This window comes from Phyllobates terribilis, unplaced genomic scaffold (assembly GCF_046119375.1).
Source record: "Phyllobates terribilis strain yellow unplaced genomic scaffold, ASM4611937v1 Scaffold_11__3_contigs__length_659146591, whole genome shotgun sequence".
Lineage (NCBI taxonomy): Eukaryota > Metazoa > Chordata > Amphibia > Anura > Dendrobatidae > Phyllobates > Phyllobates terribilis.
The window spans coordinates 411,659,914-411,676,498 of NW_027362771.1; the positions used below are offsets into that span (position 1 = coordinate 411,659,914).

The following is a 16,585-nucleotide window of genomic DNA, read 5'->3' on the forward strand; positions in this document are numbered from 1 at the left end:
TTTAAGAAACTTTAACAGACATTTATAGTAACCTGGTAGTTTTCTACCATATCTATACAGAAAATAATGAAAAGTTGAATGCTCCAGTTTTTTGTGAACCGAAAACCTGGAAGAGAATAAATAATTACTAACGTTTTTTTTAAGTTTTATCAATGATTAGGAAATACTCTACATTTATTAATAAATCATTTTTACAGATGTTTGCCATGCAGTGACCTCTTTATGTTCACCGTTTAGGAACAGATACTAAAATAGGTGGGTTCAAACAGGCAGACCCCCTGACTCCTGTTTGATGTCAATAGCAATACCAAAAAGTTATGGACACCAGCAGCCCAGAAAGAAAGATGGCAAACGGTCCCAAGCACTGGTGCACATTGCAAGAAGTGACCTGGTACAATGCTAGAGGTGAAGGTCCCAGCAGGAGAGATGTGGTGCTTTTTGTTTCATCTCCAATGAGACTCAAGGACGCTTTACACAAATACTGTAAGGAGAAAAAATGAACTTGAGCTGTCTAGAAACATGAATAACATTTCTATGCATAATATAGAACATTTTGAGAATTAATGTATCTAGTGTTAGAGCTCCTCCGGTTTCAAGTCTACAATTAATAAATGTTCTACAATATTTGTCAGTTTCAGGTAGAACTTCTATTTCAGTATGGTGCTCAGTAAGGAGACAACTAAAACCACCTCCGTGTTGCACTGTCTCATTGCTGAAATGATAAATGCCTACATAAACATTTGTTAGGTATTAATAAACATGAAGTAACATGAATATCAGGGGGCTACAAGCTGAATGTGTTTGTAGGATGAACTTTCTAAATACTAAAGTCCTGTGATCACGGCAGCATCGGCACTGAATTAACCATGCAGATTCTCATTCTGCGGAGTGTGAAGAGGAGGTGGAATGTGACCTAGGCTTAAAGACAGAATAAATGGACTGCAGCTTCACTGGATCTATAACATGGCAAACAATAACTTCTATACAAAAAAGTACGCTGTACAAACAGCTGAGCTTTAAAGTGAAAAGCTTCACAAATATAATGTGCATGAGGATCAAAGTCAAAAATTAACACTGTTTTCATTTTTCACTGGAGAGAAGCTGTACCTCCAAGAACTTTGATGTCTCTTTGGGAAGAACAGGACTAATATTCAGAACAAATGTGGTATGATCAGACCATGTTCCTGTACGGTCAGACACAGCCATTACACAGTACACAGCAGGGGCACATTTATAAGATTATCTCAGCACAGGAACATTTTATTTACACACATCCAATTGTGGAAATTATTATCATTCCAAGATCTATTGATTAAAATTAACTTTCGTTCGTGGGAAAACCCCTTTAAGAGAAAACAAGTTCGCTGTTATTTGTGGCTAGGATGACAATACACATTAGACACAGGTAAGAAATAAATATTTCTCATTTATTCAGCTTCAACTTTTCTAATTATATTTACGAGATATGAAGCTGCATTTTGTGTTAAATGGAAAGCACCATCAACACTACCTCAAAAAACACTGCAAACAATTCTATCCTGCAAATATTGTCAAATGGATGTAAGGGTCTTGTTTCTAAGCAAGAAATACACAAGTTCTTTTCTGAGCTGAGGTGTTTATTTTGCTGCTTGAAACCTAAGCGACTGTGCGGCACCTTCTAAGTGTAGTCTACAAATGAATATATCTATTCAGGAACAGATATGTTCATGGCATTCTTGCTAAATGCAGCCAGCAGATCAGTTTATACAAGGAAGTTTTGAAAGGATACTCATTTCAAGTTATTGCAGGTTACTTTACATATTTTCTTTTTTTAAGGTAAAATACGTTTATACCAAACCAACTGTAATGTGTAGATTTAAAATGGTGACAAAACCTTCTCTAGGGACAGGACTTGCCTGCGGCAAACTTTACTAGAATGTTACATTTTACAGGGCAGGATGACAATACAGCAGAGATCCTGGGATATTTTGGTTATCTTCTGGAGGTTAAAGCTGTTTTAGTTTATTCTCTTGGGAAAAATGCAGCAGCAAAACATACCAGCTGATTGAAAAGCACTTCCTTTTGTTTTGATTTTTTTTCAGGGTGCAAACAACAACCCACAGTAGTTCGTCTTTACCAATCCAAAGTCCTTTTTAAGGGTTATATAACTGCACTGTTGCCTTTAAGTACTTGTTTTGCTATTATGGAAAAGCTTGCTCTCTGTTAAGCAAGCTTGCTGACTACAGCCTGGTTGAGAGAATTCAACTGATTGGTCCATTTATCTAGAGCATTGTATCGTGCGCCGCCTCGCTTTTGATGGTCCAGTTCCAGGAGTTGGTTTACTTGATCAATCCGTCCATGAATAGTGCTTTACCATCAAAAACAGGAAAAAAAATGAAGGATCATTATTTAAATCATCGCACATAACACTTAGTATTAACACTTATTGGCTTCTATCTGCTCTTAAATCAGGTTGTGTATAACATGAGGGGAAAAATTATATATATATATATACACACACACACACACACACACACACACACACACACACACACAGTACAGACCAAAAGTTTGGACACACCTTCTCATTTAAAGATCATTTCTGTTTTTCATGACTATGAAAATTGTACATTCACACTGAAGGCATCAAAACTATGAATTAACACATGTGGAATTATATACTTAACAAAAAAGTGTGAAACAACTGAAAATATGTCTTGTATTCTAGGTTCTTCAAAGTAGCCACCTTTTGCTTTGATGACTGCTTTGCACACTCTTGGCATTCTCTTGATGAACTTCAAGAGGTAGTCACCGGAAATGGTTTTCACTTCACAGGTGTGCCCTGTCAGGTTAAATAATAAGTAGGATTTCTTGCCTTATAAATGGGGTTGGGACCATCAGTTGTGTTGTGCAGAAGTCTGGTGGATACACAGCTGATAGTCCTACTGAATAGACTGTTACAATTTGTATTATGGCAAGAAAAAAGCAGCTAAGTAAAGAAAAACGAGTGGCCATCATTACTTTAAGAAATGAAGGTCAGTCAGTCCAAAAAATTGGGCAAACTTTGAAAGTGTCCCCAAGTGCAGTTGCAAAAACCATCAAGCGCTACAAAGAAACTGGCTAAGATGAGGACCGCCCCAGGAAAGGAAGACCAAGAGTCACCTCTGCTTCTGAGGATAAGTTTATCCGAGTCACCAGCCTCAGAAATCGCAGGTTAGCAGCTCAGATTAGAGACCAGGCCAATGCCACACAGAGTTCTAGCAGCAGACATATTTCTTCAACAACTGTTAAGAGGAGACTTTGTGCAGCAGGCCTTCATGGTAAAATAGCTGCTAGGAAACCACTGCTAAGGACAGGCAACAAGCAGAAGAGACTTGTTTGGGCTAAAGAATACAAGGAATGGACATTAGACCAGTGGAAATCTGTGCTTTGGTCTGATGAGTCCAAATTTGAGATCTTTGGTTCCAACCACCGTGTCTTTGTGCGATGCAGAAAAGGTAAACGGATGGACTCTACATGCCTGGTTCCCACCGTGAAGCATGGAGGAGGAGGTGTGATGGTGTGGGGGTGCTTTGCTGGTGACTAGAGATGAGCGGTGTTCGACTCGAACTGTTCGCCAATCGCAAATTCGAGCTGTTTTGGGCGGTGTTCGAGCCGTTCGACGAACCCGAACGATTTGCAAAAAATCCGGCTGTTCGAGGTTATGTTAGATAACTGTTCGTGCACCAAAATCGTAACTGGATTTTTTCACAGTAATACTGTTAATCAATGTTAATAGACAGTTTCAGTGTAGAGTGGGGGTGGGGGGGCAGGGGATGGATCTCTGCAGAAATAATGCCGATCTCCATTTTTTTTTTTTTTTTTTTTTTATTTCCCGCATTTACAGTGGGGAGGTGCAGTCTGTCAGCCTATCAGCAGCGCACACACGCAGCGAAGTGCTTTTATTTCACACAAGCAAGGGCATGTGTCATTGGCTGTGTATATGTCACATGTCCTTGCCCTATAAGACCCAGCCATTTTCCCCGTCGTCACCATTTTCTCACTGCTGCAGCTGAGTGTTAGACGGCACCGCTGCTGCTGTGGGAGCTATACTTTGTAACTGTGTGAATTGCAAGCGAATTTGCTCTTAAATAGACAGATAGGTTTAGGGAGTAGGGATTAGTTGTAATTGCAGCCCTTTTGAGGGCTAGGTTACAGCAGTTCCTAGCACTTTTTGCCAGGCAGGTCTGTGCCAGTGCTGTGCAAGTGTTTTTCACAGCATTTGGCTAAATCTAGCTAAGCAAATCCTTTTGGGCCTCTAGCAGTGTGTGGTAGTCAGTGGAGTAGCCTATCTGTGTTGCAAGCTACAACACCTTTGTATTTAATAACAATTTTTCACTGCATCTAGCCAAGTAAAACCTTTTGAGTATAGTAGCAGTGTCTGTTACTCACTGTAGTAGCCCATCTGTAGCAAGCTACACCACCTTTGTATTTAATAACAATTTTTTACTGCATCTAGCCAGTAAATAATTTTGGGTATAGTAGCAGTGTCTGTTACTCATTGGAGTAGCCCATCTGTACGGATATGCAGCGATACTAAATAACCAATGGTGCACAAGCTTATGGCCTCCGTATTGGGCAGAACAAGTGCTGACAAAAAAACAGACACTCCTGGAACTCTTCCCAATAGTGGTAGCAATAGAAATATGGGGCGCGTGCCTGGCTAACAAAAATATATGCTTCATAAAAAAACACCAGCCTAGCGCACTTCATTAATAAGATGGCATCATCGCCTCTCCCAGTGTTAGGCCTACTACGCCGGCTAGCATTCCTGTGCCTAAAACACAATGTATGAGTCCGCGCTAGCCACGATGCTGAGGGGTCTAACGCTGCTGCTAACGCTTTATCACAATTCAATTGGCAGATTTTCACAGAGCTCCTCCCCAACACCCACCCATCGGGCAACAGTTGCCCACCCTCCCTATGGGATCTAGTGGCGAATAGTTGATGCCATTAATCAGAGCGTCAGTTGCCCCGTCGAAGTGACAAGCATACGGTAAGGCATGGAAAGAGTGGACACGACTAGTAGCAGGCAGACAGGTTGACCAATGTGAACAAGCCAGATTACAAGTCACCATAGAATTTCTCCACCAGCTAATGATGAGGGGCATATCAGGGGCGTCAGCGCAGCGGTGTCTGACCGGAGTAGCATTTCACTTCCAACTACTGAATTGGGGAGATGTGACAAAAAGATTCCTCATCAGAGAATCCATAAAAGGGTGGAAAAGGGGTCAGCCAAGTCAGGAGTGTAGACGTCCCGTCCCGTGTCACTAAAACCGATTTCTCACATCATATCCCTAACACCATTAACATGACACTCACAATTTGAAGCAACACTACTGTCTACTGCATTTGTGATCGCCTTCTTCGGGGCGCTATGCATAAGCGAATTAGTCCCTCAATCCAAAATTACCACCAGTGGAGGCTTATTACACCAGGACGTAGTCATAGCCAATAATGCAATAGCATACGCCAATCGAAAACAGTTCCAGCGGGCAGGGGCACTTGGGTACTTCTACAACCCACAAACGGTACACTGAGTCGGGTAACAATAGTACAAACATATCTAACCATCAGATCACAAAGTAATTTCTTCCTATCACACATTGATGGAATGCCATTATCAAGACACCAGTTCCAAGCTATATTTAATAAATGCCTAACATCGGCAGGGAACCACCCCAAAGATTATGGGACACAGTTATTCCACATAGGCACGGCCACGGAAGCAGCAAGAGCAGGACTGTCAGAAACGGAAGTTCAGAGGATCGGGAGATGGCGATCCACGTGTTTGGCGAGATACATAAAACCGGACTAGTTATCCTAACGTGGTTTGTTTCTTTTACAGGTGACGCTAAGCCAACAGTGTGGGTGATAGGCCACTCGTATATATATTGGGCTGAAAAAAGGGCGAAAGTCCGCCCAGGCGGGAGGAAATTAGAGTTTCATAAACACATTTCAACTGGAGAGGTATTAGAGGCCTGCAATGGCCACAGGTACTAATGGAGGTAATCAAGGTAGCGAGAGAGACAAGAGGTCCGGTCATCTTAGTTATACAGGCCGGGGGAAACTACCTAGGTCATCACAAGAGCGCATAACTAATGGCAATAATGAAACTAGACACTGAGCGCTTCAGAGAATTTTTCACAAAACTAACTATAGTATGGTCAGAGATTGTGCCGATAGTGGTATGGCAAGGTGCGCGAGACATCACGACCATCGAACGGACAAGGCGGGTAATAAATATTCGGATGGCAAAATTTAGAAGAGACAGAGGCGGTGTAGTGATACAACACCGACAACTGGAAGGAGATAAAGCAGGCCTCATACGGCCCGACGGTGTTCACTTAATGGATATTGGACTGGACATATTCCTGTCAGGACTCCAGGACGGAGTGGAACAAGCGTTAAGAGTGATGGATGGGGGTCAGAGTCCTGCATACGAGTACGCAGGATCCTCCGTGGCCTGGAAATAGAAAGGACATGTTGGGGAGTTACACTTGTTGGCCAACTTGCCGGTGTGGAGACACAGGGCATGCTGCAACAAGCTGAATTATTTTAGAAATAAAATGCCTTTCTAATGGAAGGAGTATAAAGAGTTAATATTGTCAAGGAAAGGGGGGCGGTAGGGGGCTGAGTGTCTGGGTTTGGTTGGGGGTCCCCACAGTCTGCCTAGGCTAGATGCAGTTAAAAATTCTTATTAGATACACAGGCGGTGTAGCTTGCTTCATAGCTGGGCTACTACGCTGACTAGCAGACACTGAAGATTTGGAGCAGACCTCTGAGTAAACAGCTCTTCAGACTCAACCATCTGTTACCCCAAGCCATAGTGTTTGTAGTTTCTTACGGTTAAAGGGGGGGGAGCGACCCAACCCACCTGGAATTGACGATGCCAACGTCACGTAAGACACAGCAAGGGGACTCCAAAAAGAGTCTCCATTTTTTCCAAAAATTGTGGCACAGACACCACTTAAGTGGCATCAATTGCCCCAGAGTTGCTTAAAACGGTTGGTGAGGTGATTTTACCAAATCCTCAAGCTTTTAGTCTCCCCAGGATGACACAGGGGTAGAAAAGTCCTTGGAGATCCATGATTTGTTCATCTTTATGAACGCGAGTCTGTCTACATTCTCAGTGGACAGCCGCGTGCGCTTATCTGTCAGCACACCACCAGCAGCGCTGAACACACGTTCAGAGAGAACGCTGGCTGCAGGGCATGACAAGATCTCCAAGGCGTGAGTGGCGAGCTCCGGACATTTTTCAAGATTAGAAGCCCAAAATGAGCAAGGGTCTAGTGACACAGTCATGGCTTCGATGTTCACTTGGAGATACTCCTGTACCATCCTCTCTAGGCGTTGACTGTGTGTCAGACTTCTTGTCTCCTGTGGCCTTGCAAAGGATGGTCTAAAAAAGTGGTGAAACGATTCCACAAAATTGCTGTTACCAGCAGATACTGTGTTACTGTTACGGTTTGAGTGATGAAGACTCGACAGTCCCACGGTTGGCAAGTTAGAACTGTGAGATTCACTACGTTCACCACTGGTGTTTTGTGGAACAGCACATGTAAGATTCTGCAACAGCCTCTGCTGATACTCCTGCATGCGTGAATCCCTTTCTATGGCAGGAATTATTTCGGCAAATTTACTTTTGTATCGGGGATCTAAGTGTGGCAACCCAGTAGTCGGGATTACTTCGAATTCTGACAATCCGAGGGTCATGTTGCAGGTAGTGCAGCAAGGCGGCACTCATGTGTCTTGCGCATCCAGGAGGACCAAGTCCTTGTTGTGCTGGTAGCGAGGTAAGAATCATGCTTCCTTCCTCTGCCCTCTCCCCCCAACCTCGCACAACAGAAATGTGATCAAGGTCTCCCTCATCTGATGAGTCTTCCATGCCCATCGCCAGTTCGTCTTCCACTTCTTCCTCGGCTCCTGCCCCTTCCTCAACAGTTTGGCTGCTACCATGCGCCCTGGTTAATCCCTCTCCCCCACCCTCCCATGCCTGCCGCCTTGGTGCTGCCGACCGTCTGGACCTTGGAGATGTTATCCCTTCCGCATAATACTCCTCTACTTCCTCCACCTCCTCTTGTCCCACCACCTGACTCCGAATTCTGTTTAACGTGTGCTCCAGCATGTAAATCACCGGAATAATCATGCTGATAATGGCATTGTCAGCACTATCATCTTCGTCGCCATTTCAAAACTGTGCAGAAGGGTGCATAGGTCCCTAATCTGAGACCACTCCTGCAGCGTGATTTGACCCACCTCTGGATCTCGTTGGCCCAGGCTATACGTCAGAACGTATTGCACCAGGGCTTGTTGGTGCTGCCACAGTTGCTGCAACATGTGCAGAGTTGAATTCCACCGTGTCGGCACATCGCATTTCAGCCGGTGAACTGGCAGGCCCATCATTGAGCTGCGGGATGCGAAAAGCGGAAGTGAGCACACAGCGACCGTGCCCTCTGCAGAAGGCCATCTAGTCTGGGATAGTGGGCCAAAAATTGCTGGACAACCAGGTTCAACACGTGAGCCATACAAGGCACTTGTGTGACACTGCCCCGGCGATTGGCCGCACCCAGGTTTGCAGCATTGTCGCACACGGCCTTCCCTGGTTGCAGGTCCAGTGGAGACAACCATTCATGAAACTGTGTCTCCAGAGCTGACCACAACTCCTCAGCTGTGTGACTCACATTTCCCAGACATTTTCAAAGTAAACACCGCCTGATGCCGTTCAGCCCTGCTGCCAGCATAGTTAGGAGGTGTGCAGGATTCCTTATGCGCAGTTAGAAAGCGGGTGGCATTACCAGACAGGTTTTGGGTGCAGGTGGAGGACCGAGAGGAGGTTGAGGAGGCAGAAGCAGTGGAGGAACTTTGAGATAAAGAGGATTGACGCACAACTCGTGGGGACGGCAAGACTTGGACAGCAGCCCCTTGTCCTGCTGTCACCATAGTTACCCAATGCCCAGTCAGCGACATGTAACGCCCCTGTCCATACTGTCCTACTCGTCCAAGTGTCTGTGGTGAAATGCACCCTGTCACACACAGAGTTTCTCAAAGAAGCGGTGATGTGTGCGACATGCTGGTGTAGCGCAGGCACACCTTTCTTTGAGAAGTAGTGCCGACTGGGCATCTGGTACTGGGGTACAGCGACGGACATAAGGTCTCGAAAATCCTCTGTGTCCACCAGGCGGAAAGGCAGCATTTCTGTAGCCAACAGCTTGCAGATGGTGAAATTCAACCTCTTAGCTTTCTCATGGCTAGGAGGAAATGGTCTTTTACTTGTCCACATCTGAGGGACCGAGGGCTGGCTGTTGTGCTTAGACGGGGTTGAGTAGGGTGTCCCCGGCAAACTGCCGGTCTGTGAGGAAGATGCAGGTGGAAAAGTTAGGTTGCCTTGATCCAAAGGTGGTGCTCTCTATGTCGGTGAGCACTCAACACCAGCTGGTGTTTCCACTTCCAAATGAAATGATGACCTGCCAATCACACTGGCTGTTGCAGGTAAAGAGGTGGCAAAAACATGTGTGACTGCTGTCCCCCCAGTCACAGAGGATGAAGAGGCCGCGGATGCACAAGATGGGGCAGACGGTGGTTGGCCCGGCCCGCTAGGCCACATTGTAGCACAGTGAGCTTCCCACCGCAACTTATGCTTCACATCCATGTGACGGTTCATGCAATGAAGTACTCAACCTATGGATTTTTTGGCCTCTACTTAGCTTTTGGTGACAAATATTACAGATAACACGAGTTGGGTCATCCTTATCGATCTGAAAAAATGTCCAGGCTATGCAAGGCTTAGAGCCCATGCGACCTAAAGAGCCACCACGACTTGTGGTCAGAGGCAGAGTTGTGTTTGAGGATGCAGTTGTTGACGTGCTTCCAGTACTACGTCTCTGTCCAGGAAGGCGCAACCTAACCTCGTCGTCAATAGCATCCTCCTCCACCTCCTCTGCTGACCTCATCGACTGGCTGACTGTGGGTTGACAGTAAGTGGGATCTCCAACATTGTCATCAGCACCCTGTGTGTTCTCACACCCGTCGTCCTCAGAGCCAACCTCTTCCTGCCCTGACCGAAAAGTCAAGTTGTCGCTCCAATCAGGTATTTGAGTCTCATCATCGTCTTCATCATTGTCTCCACCAACAGGAGTTACAATTTGGGAACAAGGGTCTACATTATGCTCAGAACCTTCTTCATCTGGTCCTGGATCCGACTCCTAAAGATTCTGGGCATCAGTGCAGATCATTTCCTCGTCTGGATTAAAAGAAGCTCTGGAGCAGACCTCCGTTTCCCAGGCTATAGTATGAGAAAACAGCTGTGCAGACTCAACCATCTTTGTTACCCCATACTCAGAAGGGCAGCTGGAGACAAGGGAGCTGTGAGGAAGCAAGTGCGATTGGGGTGACACCTCTGAGGACTGGAGTATTTGTGATGTTGAAGTTGAGGTGGAGGAGAGCCCACTTGAAGGAGCACTTGATATCCGTTGAAGCACTTGCTGTTTTTGTGCCTCATCTGTAAGTTGTAGCGATGGGCGTGTCCGTAAGAAAGGGATCATATCACATTGTCCACCAAAAGAAGTAGACATCTTAGTTTGGCTGGAAGATGGTCTTTCTTCTGCAGATGTTACTCCCCCCCCCCACCGCGGGGGGGCTTGACCCACCAGCGGACAGGCACCAGTATTGGGAGAGGGGGGCTGGCCGTCAGGGTCCACCGCGGCTCTGGCACAAACCCGGCGACACGGAGGTCGCACGGGCAGGAACGGACTGGCCGTGTCGGCTTCGCACTCCAGCGTAGTCCCTCTGCCCGCTCGCGCCCGTAACCTCAAAGGGATGCGCAAGCGGCTTTTCTTCCCAGGGCTGTTCCCCGCCCAGCAAGAACGTGGGGGAGCTCAGGTCGGCCTTCCACTGTACTCCCTTACCTCCCTCGCCCTCTTTCCTTCTTCCGTTCTCCATCTAACCCCTCGGCTCTGTGGTGTCCGCTCTCCCTCCAGCTCTCTCCTTCTCACAGGTGGACTACCGCGTGTATTCACACTGTGGCGAATCTTTTGGGCCCAGGCATAAGAAGTTGTCGAGGTAATGGATAATATGTGCCCCCTTAGAAACGTCCATTACAACCCATTTTGAGGAAGCAACTAAACGTCTCAAATAGTGAGCAGGATCTGGACCACCCCATGGGCAAGCAGCGATCTATATAGTATGCTCCTTCCCAGAAGCAGCCCAATAGGTGGACACTATTCGGAGGCACAGGTAGTAAGTAACCGGAACGCCGCATCAATGTCTGTTTTGGCCATTAGGGTGACCCTTCCCAACTTCTTGATCCGCCTGATTGCCTTGTCAAAGGATGTACAGTATATACTACTGTACTTGGTTCCGCGTCGATGTTGTCGTTTACCGACCTGCCCTTGGATATGACAAATGGTGGATTAGTCCGAATGTATTGGGTTCCGTTTTTGGCACAACTCACAACGGGGATACCACTATGTCTTGTAAGGAAAGTGTTCTGAATGGAACCGCCATTCTACCTAAAGATATTTGTTTTTTAAATTTTCTTGTCACGACGTCTGGGTGTTGGTAGGCTGATTTTAGATTTTTACTCCAGCCTTTCTTGATTTTAGAAGGGCATGACAAGCCTACATCTGTGTCTCCCCCTCCTTTTACTCCTCCACCTCTTTTCTTTTCGCATGACTATATGTACTTGTCACTTCTCCATGTGTTAGTTGTGTCTTCTGAGCAGTTTGTCAGCTTTTGGACACCTTTGAAGGTGTTTTCTATGTGTTTCTATGTGTTTTTGTTTGCCTGCCATTGGTTTTAACGGTGTTCGACGAACCGAACCCGAACACTACGGGGGTGGCTCAACTCTATTGGTGACATTGTTGGGGATTTATTCAAAATTGAAGGCATACTGAACCAGCATGGCTACCACAGCATCTTGCAGTGGCATGCTAATCCATCCGGTTTGCGTTTAGTTGGACTATCATTTAATTTTTCAACAGGACAATGACCCCAAACACACCTCCAGGCTGTGTAAGGGCTATTTGACCAAGAAGGAGAGTGATGGGGTGCTACGCCAGATGACCTGGCCTCCACAGTCACCAGACCTGAACCCAATCGAGATGGTTTGGGGTGAGCTGGACCACAGAGTGAAGGCAAAAGGGCCAACAAGTGCTAAGCATCTCTGGGAACTCCTTCAAGATTGTTGGAAGACCATTTCTGGTGACTACGTCTTGAAGCTCATCAAGAGAATGCCAAGAATGTGCAAAGCAGTCATCAAAGCAAAAAGGTGACTACTTAGAACATATTTTCAGTTGTTTCACACTTTTTTGTTAAGTATATAACTCCACATGTGTTAATTCATAGTTTTGATGCCTTCAGTGTGAATGTACAATTTTCAAAGTCATGAAAATACAGAAAAATCTTTAAATGAGAAGGTGTGTCCAAACTTTTGGTTTGTACTGTATATATAATTGCATATACAGTATATGTGCAATGTAAGAATGATTTCAAGAATAGAAGTGTTAATATGTATTTTTTATCAATTAAAACAATGCAAAGTTAATGAACAAAAGAGAAATCTAAATCAATATTTGGCTTGACCACTCTATGCTTTCAAAATGGCATCAATTCCTCTAGATAAACTTGCACAAAGTCAAGCATTTTGTAGAATTCTAGTAAGGTGTATGAGTAACCGATTACCAAACAGGTGATAATGATCATAATTTTCATATGTAGGTTGAAACACCGTCATCAACCTAAATAGCTGTGTAGGAGGCTTAAAACTAAGTGAGGAACAGTAAGGCGCTGCTACAAAGGGTAGGTTGGAAAAGACCGTTTCATGTCTCAGGTCATAGTAGAGCTGAGTATAGTAACAAGACACAAGGTAGTTATACTGCATCAGCAAGGTCTCACCCAAGCAAAGATCTCCAAGTAGACTGGAGTTTCAAGATGTGTTGTTCAAGCTCTTTTGAAGAAGCACCAAGAAACAGACAATGTTGAGTACAAATGATGCAGGGGTCAGCCTAGGAAACCTGCCACCAGGTTTTCCCAATAAAAAGTACAGCCACACCTTTAAGGCCTCTTTTACAGCGTTCTAGTATGCTATATGTATGACCCCAAACCCTCTGCATAGCACAGAAAATACCTTTTATTATATCCACAAAGTGCGCAGTGTGGTCCAATGGGAGTCTATGGTCTTGAACCGGACAATTGCCTACAATTGTTGTCCTCCTTCCCTGCTTCATGACCTGTCCTATGTCATCCACACAGTGTCCCTCAGTCTCGCTCCTGCACAGGCGCGCTTCTCTCTGCCCTGCCAAGGGTAGAGCAAAGTACTGAGCTGCACATTCACCAGGAAACGCCGGAAGAAAATCCTGCGCATGCGCATTACCGTACTTGCTGGCAGGACAGAGAGAAGTGTGCCTGCTCAAGAGCGCGATTGGGAGACACTGTGTGGATGATGTAGGATGCATCATCCACATCAAGCAGAGAATGAAGGGAGTAATTTTTGGAAGCGAGGAGGCGCCACATCAAGACCATAGACGCCCATTGGACCGGTCTGTGGGTATAATAAAAGGTCTTTATTGTGCTATGCAGAGGGGATTGGAGATATGCTTACAAAATACTAGATTGCTGTAAAAGAGGCTTTAAAAGTTGTGGCCTTACTTTACATTGGAAAAACTTTGTGACATGTTCCCTTAAATGAAGTGCAACAAACAAATCACGTTTACGTTACTTCGAAATACAAAGATGTTCAGCAGCGTAATCAGCTCAGAACTGACAGTAACCAGTGAGTTCCAGCTAAACCTATCTAATGCTTGGAGAAATGTGGCCAGAAGTGACCTAGATGAAAGAATGGAGGCGAAAAAAACATACCTTTGACATGGAAACAAGTGAATCAACTATTCATAAAACCAGAGGAACTGGTGTGCCCAAACATGGCAGCAGTTGCTCTGGACTGTGTGCAAGTCTACGCTGCTGTTTTGAATGCAAAGGGTGGTCACAACAAATACCGTATTTTTCTAACTATAAGACGTACTTTTTTCCTCAAAAATTTTGAAGGAAAGTGGGGGGTGAGTCTTACAGTCCGGATGTACGGTTGTCCGGCTGTGGATGGTGAGGGAAGCAGCAGCGGTGGAGGAGCGGGTCACAGAGGCAGGAGCCGCCTGCTGCGGCTAACACTGTGCCGGCTGTTAAAGAAAATGAATATTCACTGCTCCCCACGCCCATAGTCCCTCCCACCTCTATGCACTGAAGCCAGCGATGGGAGGGACTATGGGTGTGGGGAGCAGTGAATATTCCGGCAGCTGAGCTCAGCGTGAGGGCACATGTCTGTGACGTCATACACTGCTTACACGGTGACATTATCTTATGCCGCTGGAGCAGAGGGAAGGCGAGTAGAATCCTTTATTATTTTTATGTGTGCTGCGTGAGGGGGTCATATATACCAGAATGGGGATTGGGGGGTGCCATGTATACCAGGATGGGGGTGCCATGTATACCAGGGATGGGGGACCATGTATACCAAGGATGGAGGACCATGTATACCAAGGATGGAGGACCATGTATACCAAGGATGGAGGACCATGTATACCAAGGATGGAGGACCATGTATACCAGGATGGGGATGGGGGACCATGTATACCAGGAAATGGGGGCACATATACAAGGATGGAGGGGGGGGGGGCGAACATATATACCAGGATAGGGAATATTAGTTCAAAATTGGGGGACATTACCCCTATAAACAGTGTCAGCAGCAGACCACCCCTCCCCCCCCATAACAGTGCATCAGGACCACATTTCTGCTTCAATTGTTTTTTATATTTTCCTCCTTTAAAACCTAGGCACCTCTTATGGTCTGGCGCGTCTTATAGTCCGAAAAATAGGGTAATGATTTGATTTAGATTTCTTTTTTTCTTCATTCACTTTCCATTTTGTTAAATAAAAATACTATTAACATTTCTATTTGTGAAAGCACTTAAATCTTCAGCATTTTTTTCCACACCTGCCTAAAACTTTGGCACAGAATTGTAGATCTTGTTAAAATAAACAGGTTCCTTAAAAATACATTTAATATGCATCAGCACAAGCAATATATAAGCGCAGATTTGCAGATCAATGTCACAGTCATAACTCTTTAACCAAACAACTACAAATATCAGTTTTATAGACCACTGAGCATAGAATAAAAATGTATCTAGATTTTCAGAATACTTACTATTAACAGTACATGTGAACATAAGAAATTTTGTAATATATTTTATTAGAGAAAAACGCCTCTTTCCCCCTTATCACTAACTTTCTCCCTCTACTATCATTTACTCTTAGGCTGCGTGCCCACTATGCGTTTATCAAGCGTTTATTGATGCCGATTTTCCGCAGCGTAAACGCTTGGTAATCCGTGCCCCATGATGCCCAATGAAAATCTGCATGTTCTGTGCCCATGCTGCGGAATTTTCCGCAGCGAATTTTCCTTGTGGAAAAATCCGCAGCATGTCTATTTGTGCGTTTCTGCATGAGGATTTGAGGTCCCAATGCATTTGAAAACCGCGTGTCAAATCCGCATGTAAAAACGCTGCAAAACCGCGTGTCAAATCCGCAAGCGTTTTTACTGCCAAGAACAAGCAGAAACGCTGCAGAAAATTTCTGCTTCAATTCTGCATCGTGAGCACATAGCCTTACGAACTGCATATATCTGCCTTGGGCGAAGGATCAAATTACACCTGCTGCCTATATACCTCTATGGAGAGGGGAGAGTGAAGGACATTGAGGTAGACAAAAGTAGAAAGGCACAGAAATAGATGGGGCTTCTAGTGCAAAGGGAAAAATTGCTAAAAATGTCGGATACATGTCAAAGATTGGCCACACACATGATGGCTTCTTTTAACAAAACAGCAATTTCTAAGTTATATAATGGGTTTATTTAAAAAAATAAGTGGAAGTTGTATAAACCATTACGTACTTATCCAGTATGCACTGCACCAGCAAACTCTCAACATCCGCTACATCTATGTTAAGTTCCTAGAGAAAAAATAAGGAGAATGAAAAACAAAACAAAAACAACGGTCTTTAACTGAGATAGCAAAATCAATTCATGTATCAATTTATATGGAGACTTAGCACCTGATTCATCAAAGCCTTTACGCCAGTATTCTTGTGTTAAAACCTTTGAAAAGTCATAATTTTGGCGCAACACAAGGCTGCACTAAAAAGTTGCAACTTTGACATTTTCGCCCAGCTCCGATATATCGGGCCCTTAGAAATAAAGTTCAGCTTCAGGACATCTACAATAAATATACACACAACCAAAAGGAGTAATATGTACCATAGTACATATACTATGTATCCATAGTATCATTGTAAAATGAAGCTGTTATTTGCATACATTATCCTGTATGATAGGTTTAGGACACGGCTGGCTGAGTGGAATCGTATGATGCAATTCTATCATATGTGGATTACAACACAATTGCGCACACAATCCTTGGTCACACCACCACAAAAATTCAGATAAGCTAGAAAATGTCAAGCACATGACAGCGTGAATGTAAGGGTGAAAGTAACAGCACTAGATGACTGTTCA

At 44.7% G+C, this 16,585-nt stretch overlaps 1 protein-coding gene across 2 annotated transcripts in view; it reads right to left on the bottom strand.

The window, feature by feature from the left end:
• Positions 1-1,595: 1,595 nt before the first annotated feature.
• Positions 1,596-16,585, bottom strand: part of COPS2 (COP9 signalosome subunit 2) — an 82,159-nt gene continuing 67,169 nt past the window's right edge. For both annotated transcript variants that reach the window (XM_073653077.1, XM_073653076.1), the window contains exons 12-13: positions 15,965-16,023; positions 1,596-2,347 (exon numbers count right to left, since the gene is read on the bottom strand). In XM_073653077.1, coding sequence (XP_073509178.1) covers positions 2,203-2,347; positions 15,965-16,023 — 204 coding nt within the window. In that variant the 3' untranslated portion in view covers positions 1,596-2,202. The remainder of the gene's footprint in view (positions 2,348-15,964; positions 16,024-16,585) is intronic.